This window comes from Prunus mume, linkage group LG3 (genome assembly GCF_029339155.1).
Source record: "Prunus mume cultivar Tortuosa linkage group LG3, ASM2933915v1, whole genome shotgun sequence".
Classification (NCBI taxonomy): domain Eukaryota; kingdom Viridiplantae; phylum Streptophyta; class Magnoliopsida; order Rosales; family Rosaceae; genus Prunus; species Prunus mume.
The window spans coordinates 19,252,765-19,260,430 of NC_142700.1; the positions used below are offsets into that span (position 1 = coordinate 19,252,765).

At 38.3% G+C, this 7,666-nt stretch overlaps 1 protein-coding gene and 1 pseudogene across 1 annotated transcript; both read right to left on the bottom strand.

Moving 5' to 3' along the window:
* Window positions 1-240: 240 nt before the first annotated feature.
* Window positions 241-3,101, bottom strand: LOC148919004 (cytochrome P450 71AU50-like; annotated as a pseudogene).
* A 2,327-nt stretch (window positions 3,102-5,428) lies between these two features.
* On the bottom strand, window positions 5,429-7,187 carry LOC103326629 (cytochrome P450 CYP736A12-like). Its single transcript, NM_001326503.1, is given in 2 exon segments — window positions 5,429-6,049; window positions 6,315-7,187. Coding segments are annotated over 2 exon segments (1,494 nt in total).
* Window positions 7,188-7,666: the final 479 nt, after the last annotated feature.

Below are 7,666 nucleotides of genomic sequence, written 5' to 3' on the forward strand. Positions count from 1 at the left end.
GGAATGGGACGTGGGGTGCCTGATGTGTACAAAATCTGGGCTTATCTTTTCTATCCCCAGCTGTCCCCTTGGACATCAGATAGGTTGTTTTTTGCTTTTGGGCCTCTCGGTTCACATATACGCAAATATAAAATGTCTGCTAATTTCGTTCTGATTTCAAGAATCTATCCAGGTTGTAAACAAAAGGAGAAAGAGACCCTCAACTTAAGTGATTAACACATTTTATTTAATATGACAAGTACAAAATAGAATATACATACATATAGGCGTACATAGACAAATGACACGCTACAAGAGTGATACATTGTAGAAAAATAGAAAATATGTATAGTCCACAAAATATTACAAATAGAGACATTGTAGAGAGATTATGATCATTTGTGAAGGTGATAGAAAGGAATAGCGAGTAGATGCTTGGCCCTTGATATCGTAAGGCCAAACACCTCAGTCATGTCCAACTCTTCTGGCCACAGGCTATCTGGAAGCTCCCAATCAAAACAATGCACGAGTTGTGCCAACACTATCTGGACCACGGTAAGGCCTAGATGCATTCCAGGGCAATGTCTTCAGCCAGAGCCGAATGGGATAAGCTCAAAGTGATTTCCTCTAACATCAATGTTGCTACCCTCAAATCTTTCTGGTATGAACTCCTCTGTATTTGTCCAAGCACTCAGGTCCCTCCTGATTGCCCACGTGTTTATGATAACATGCGATTTTTTGGGTATGTGGTAGGCATTGACAGTGCAATCTTTAATGGCTGCATGAGGAAGCAACAATGGTGCCACTGGATGTAGCCTCAAGGTTTCCTTCAATACCATGTTCAAGTACTCCAATATCTCCAAGTCTGATTCCTCCACCATTCTGTCCAATCCAACAACATTTTCTAGCTCCTTTTGGATTTTGTTCATTGCTTTTGGATGCCTCATGAGTTCGGAAAATGCCCACTCGACTGCTGTTTACATGAAGTAGTGTAAAATTTGGACTCAAATTCTGTTTCAAAGTTTAAACTTTGGATTCAAATAGAATACCAAACAAGCTTTAAATTTTTATGTGTACTCACCAATATTATGACTTTGATATGGGGGGGTGGGGGTGGGGGTGGGGGTGGGGTTCGATGCGGTATTGAGATTCTTCAGATCCCATACCATGACATCAACAAAGTCCTTAGTTCTTTCTTCATCATTAGATTGAAGATGCTCCTCAATGATCTTCTCAAAGAAGGTATCGAAAGCCTTGTTAACAGACTTCATGCGCTTTGTAATTGGAGGTCAAGGAGAGCAATAAAAGGAATGTAATTGCCCAAGTTAAGGGCAGACAATAGTTGCGTGCCCTCTCTGACCACAGACTTGAACCCCCTCGCATCAAACTCCTCATCCATGTACTTCATCCCAAACACTATCCGGCAGCTCATGTCTACGCTGAGAGATGAGACCTTGTCACTCAGATCAACAGCAATACTTGTTAGAATTTGTATAGGAAACTACACTTGCATTTAGTCCTACATTGGAAGGAAATTGTTTTCTTCCATGGTTTATAAGCACCAACACTTTAGAAATACTAAATAGAGTATGGGCCTAGTGGAGGCAAAGTTAGGCCTCATCATGGTTTGGGTTTGGATTATATATATATTTGTGTAATAAATATATATATATATATATATATAAAATTAATTGTCAAAAGATGGGCCTTGGGCCTTGGGGCTCTGTTGATTTAATTAATAATTTATTTTTATTAATTAAAAATTCACTTTTTTTCAGATAATACCAAAATTTGAAATTCGAATTAGTTGAACAGTTAACATAACTGTTGGATGAAGAGGTGTCGACCTCTATATATTGACAGACGTTCAAACGGACATATACGTTTTGAACACGACATTATCATTCTCACATTTTAACACTTCCTGAGAGAATTCATATCATTGTTCGCCAGAAATCAAAGCCACTGTGCTTAGGCTTTGATTTAAGATAGTTTAATCTTGGTAAACAGACTCCTATCGAACTACAAGCACAAGGGTAGAGAAGAAATACTATCTAAAGGACACTGCAACTCTGCAGGACTCTATCTACAATCCAAGTCAGTATTCTACAATTTACATTACTATTGTATTGATTCAATTATATCTGTATAAAATATATTTCATTTGTTTGTATTATTCTATTATTTTGGTTTTATTCTAATTGTTCTCCAACAATACTTCCACAATTCGCTGCGGCATGAATAGCCTCAACACGTAGAGCAACCTCTTCTATCCGCATGGACTTGAAGGAGTTGATTTTTTGGTTGCTGAGCAACTCAAGGGTGCACATCTTTCGGATGTCGCACCAATATGAACCATATTCAGCAAATCTCAAGTTCCTCTGCCCAAAAGAGATGTGCTTTGCACCTTCGTGGGGTGGCCTGCTAGCAAACGCAAGGTTGTGTGTTTTGAGGAACAGCTCGGCAGGTTTTGGAGATGAGACAACAATGGTAGTAATAAGGCCTATTCGCTGCGGCATGAATAGCCTCAACACGTAGAGCAACCTCTTCTATCCGCATGGACTTGAAGGAGTTGATTTTTTGGTTGCTGAGCAACTCAAGGGTGCACATCTTTCGGATGTCGCACCAATATGAACCATATTCAGCAAATCTCAAGTTCCTCTGCCCAAGAGAGATGTGCTTTGCACCTTCGTGGGGTGGCCTGCTAGCAAACGCAAGGTTGTGTGTTTTGAGGAACAGCTCGGCAGGTTTTGGAGATGAGACAACAATGGTAGTAATAAGGCCTAAGCGCATGTACATGATGTCGCCGTATTTTTGGGCTAGTCAATGAAGGTCCTTGCTAGGGAACTCCCCTAGCAAGTGAAGGCTTCCAAAAATGGGAAACCCTCTTGGACCAGGAGGTAACGTCGTCTTCTTGTTCTTGCACCATGCTTGCAGGATAGCAAGGGCAAGCAACCCAATTGTTATCCAAATCCAAACCATTGTTCTTTGAGGTTGTTGTTGTTTTTTGTTTTTTTGTTTTTTTTTTTTTGGGTCGAATGCTCTTTGGGATGATCTCAAATGGTTGAGCTATTCATAGCCGAGTGTGTTGAGCTATACGTCACTTTTGAATAGGTCTTACTTTGTTTCCTTGTGTAAAAAGAATGGGCATGCTTGATTAAAAAAGTGTATCGAGCTGAATGTGACTTAAATATTATTGTACGTGGGATTTTCAAAAGGGATTGCCATTTTTTCTTTTTTCTTTTTTTTTTTTGTAATTTTTTTTAGGAAAAGCATTGAAATTCTAGTGCCTCTTATCAATCCAGCCTTGTAAATGCTTACGTCACAGGTCAACAAGTGAGTGTGACTGTCATCCTTTATCTTTATAAAAAATAGTAAAATTGATAAAGATCCAAAAATCCAACCAATGATTGAATCTAGTCCTCGAATTATTGTTCATTGATACAAGTCTCTTGACTAGTTTGCCACGTAAATTACATTCCATCTTTGACATGTTGATTCAAACTTTTGTATTTAACTTATTTGTATTTAAATTTTTTTGTTCCTATTATATCCCTATTTGTCTAAAATGAGTAAGATGAGAATTCATATGCCATTATTTTATTTTTGTTCACCCTATGGTAGAGGTATAGTATATACTCTTGTAGATAAATTATCCTATGGTGTAGGTATATTGTCATATTGCCTATTGCATAGGTATATATTTGTTTTTTTTTCATATTTTAGACAATGAATAATAGTATTTTATGTACATTTTTTCATAGGTAACATACAATTTTATTTTTCTATTTTTGTATCTGACTTATAGGTAGTCTTCTAATTTATGTTCCTAACTTATAGGTAGTATTCTAATTTATGTTCATGACTAATAGGTAACACGATTTATCACTAAGTTTTTTTCGTGCTAATAAGAACACTATTTACTTGTATGTTAGTTACATAATGTAATGTGGGTGCTTGCCTAATTGATTAGTATAATATGTGGGCCTTTACTTCAATTGATTAATTTATATTTTACCCATATATTAGGTAAATATTATCAATGAAAGAATTCCAAATTTAAATTCTGAAATTTAATTACAAGTAAATAATTCATTAAATTTAGATTTTCAATGTTTTCCTTGCGTACCTCAAAGGGTAAAAATCGACACAATAAAAAGAGTAATAAAAGTCAAAGGACATACATCTAAAACAAAAAATGCATGGACTAAATCCAATGACAGCTAATCGTTTTGGACCTAGATCTAAGAACCCCTATAAAAAAATACTGGAAGACGTATGGAAATTACAACGTTGTTATGTCTATACATAAACCAGATTGAAATTGCTTTGAAGTTATGTCTATGCGTAACAAAGCTAATTTGAGAAGAACAGCTGTATGATTGGAGTTGTTCATAAACCAGATTGAAATTGCTTTGAAGTCAGCCATAAAGAAGCCCAAAACCAGCACAGAGAAGCTCCCATTTGGACTATGTGGGTGTCAAGTAGAGAAAACTAAGGGGAGAGAGAGGTGGGCGATATGTGATATTGGCCAGGACATTGGTCAGCAAAATTAAAGGAACAAGTTGACCATGGACCCTTTAGAGAGAGAGAGAGAGATGGGTGGTGGGTGGTTGGTGGTGGTGGTGGCTGGGAATGTGGAGGATAGGTTGAGCTGGGTAGGGATCTTTTCAGTTTTTAAATTCTTTTTAATTGTCCAAGTATTTAGTTCTTAATAATTTATGTTTTAAAATAAAAATAATAAGTCGTGTGCTATGTGACTTTTTGGATAAAGGTTAAAGTGGTTGTTTCAATGAGTTCCATGCTAAATTGATTGATTTGTTAGTTTTGGAGGTTAAGTTCGATTAGGGTCATAGATCGGAGGATAAAACAGCTAAAAATTCAAGCTAACTTTATGAGAAACAGAATCAGAAAAATTGCAAAACCAAATACAAAATAGTTTATTATGTGCCAGATTGACTAATATAAACTTCCATGTTTGCTTCTCATTATATCTAATATTGTGATTGCATAAACCATGCTTCTGTTGACAAGTTCACGTGAGGAGAGGAAACTCGAGTAAGACAATTTTCTTGGTTTATTCATGTCAGCAAGACTTGAGTAGGTGGCTAAATTCAATGGCACTGACTGAGTTATCAGCTCTTATCTTGTTCAGCAAAACTTCTCTAATTTGGTGGGCCATTGGAGCCGACCAAATTAGATTTGACCATCTTGTCATGTTTCTGTATCTCCTTTTGAAAGTTTTCTGTTTTTAATTTTTTTTTAAAATGAAAACAAAGAATATGAAAATTGAAAGAACGGACCCTCAAATTTAACAGGTCGTGTTCTGTGCAGCACCTCTCAATTTTAAGTGATCAACACAATTTTATTCAATTTATTTCTTTTTTATCTTTATTTTCCTCAGGTGAAGAAAGCAAATATATGAAGCTACAAGAGTGGTACATGCACCTTATGCTGATTTGCGAAGGCGATAGGAAGGTATAGCGAGTAGGTGCTTGGCCCTTGGAACCGTAAGGCCAAACTCCTCAGTCATGTCCAACGCTTCTGGCAACATGTTATTCGGAAGTTCCCAATCAAAACAATGCACAAGTTGTGCCAGCACTAACTGCACCACAGTAAGGCCTAGCTGAATTCCAGGGCAACGTCTTCGGCCAGAGCCGAATGGGATAAGCTGAAAGTGATTTCCTCTAACATCAACGCTGCTACCCTCAAATCTTTCTGGTATGAACTTCTCTGCATCTGTCCAAGCATTCGGGTCTCTCCCGATTGCCCACACGTTTATGAGGACCCGAGATTTTTTGGGTATGTGGTATCCATTGACAGTGCAATCTTCAATGGATGCATGAGGAACCAGTAATGGTGCTACTGGATGTAGCCTAAAGGTTTCCTTCACTACCATGTTCAAGTAGTCCAATTTCTCCAAGTCTGATTCCTCCACCATTTTATCCAATCCAACAACATTTTCTAGCTCTTTTTGGACTTTCTTCATCGCTTTCGGATGCCTCATGAGTTCGGAGAGTGCCCACTCAATCGTTGTCGCTGATGTGTCCATGGAGGCCACCAGCATGTCCTGCAAAGAAATTCGCCATAGTTTACATGAAGTAGTGTAGCACACATGACATAGATGATAAATTAGATAAGGCATTTACATGTTAAATATATATTTGAAGGTAATGTTACTCCTAAATAATGATTCAGATTCACAATCTTAGATAATGAGATGTTAAATTATCTAACATGAAACAATGTCCTTTTACTTTGAGCAATGCAAAAATAAAAGGACAAATAATTTATATAAAAAATGATGCTAGGATTTGGTGTATATGTATACTCACCAACATTATAGCCTTGATATGGGGGCGTTCGATTCGGTATTCAGATTCTTCGGACCCCATGAAGCCCACCATAACATCAACAAAGTCCATAGTTCTTTCTCCATCGTTAGGTTGAAGATGCTCCTCAATGATCTTCTCAAACAAGTTATCAAATGCCTTGTTAACAGACTTCATGCGTTTTGTGAACCCTTGGAGGTCAAGTGGAGCAATAAAGCGAATGTAATCACCCAAGTTAGGAGCAGATGCCAATTGGATAAGCTCCCTGACCACAGACTTGAAACCCCTCTCATCAAACTCCTCATCCCTGTACTTCTTCCCAAGCACCATCCGGCAGCTCATGTCCACGCTGAGAGACGAGACCTTGTCACTCAGATCAACAGCAACACCTCTATTATTCGCGGCCGCTCGAATAGACTCAACACAGAGAGAAACCTCTTCTCTCCTCATGGACTTGAAGGAGTTGATTTTGTGGTTGCTGAGCAACTCAATTGTGCACATCTTCCGGGTGTCGCGCCAATACGCGCCATACTCAGAAAAGATCAAGTTTTTTTGTCCGAAAGAGATGTGCTTTGAACCTTCATGTGGTGGCCTGCTAGCAAAAACAAGGTCGTGTGTTTTGAGGAACAGCTCGGCGGCTTCTGGAGATGAGATGACAATGGTAGGCATAAGGCCTAAGCGCATGTACATGATGTCGCCGTATTTTCGGGCTAGCCGATGAAGATCCTTGTTAGGAAACTCCCCTAGCAAGTGAAGGCTTCCAAAAATGGGGAACCCTCTTGGACCAGGAGGTAACCTCTTCTTCTTGTTCTTCCACCATGCTTGCAGGATATGAACAAGGGCAAGCAACCCAATTGTTGCCCAAATCCAAACCATTGCTAGCTCCTTGGGGATGATCTCAAATGGTTGAGCTAGGCGAGAGAGGTCTCTCTTCTATAACTTTCGGAAAAGGTCTTACTTTTGTTTCTGTGTGTTCCTGTACTTTTCTTCCTTTAATAATTAGTTTAGTTTGATAGATTGAAGGAAACAAAAATAGAAAAAAAATGGAAAAGTTGTAGATAAGGCTTAATCCTCTGAATGGACACACGTCTCTTGGTGTACAAGTATCTTCGTACTTTCATGTCGGCATGAGTTAGGTGGCATTTATTGTTCCACAACAGTGAGTTTAATTCTTTTCTTTCTTGTTTCTGTACTCGTTATCACTATTCCTTTTTGGTCCAATTGAAACGTCACCGTCGCTAAGTTTCGAAGAGCGTAGGCCATTGGAGAGCCAATATATTAGAATAAATCTAGATCTCCAATTGAAAATTTTGTCTTGTTTCGTATGTTATCCCAACCGCCGCTGAGATATAGTG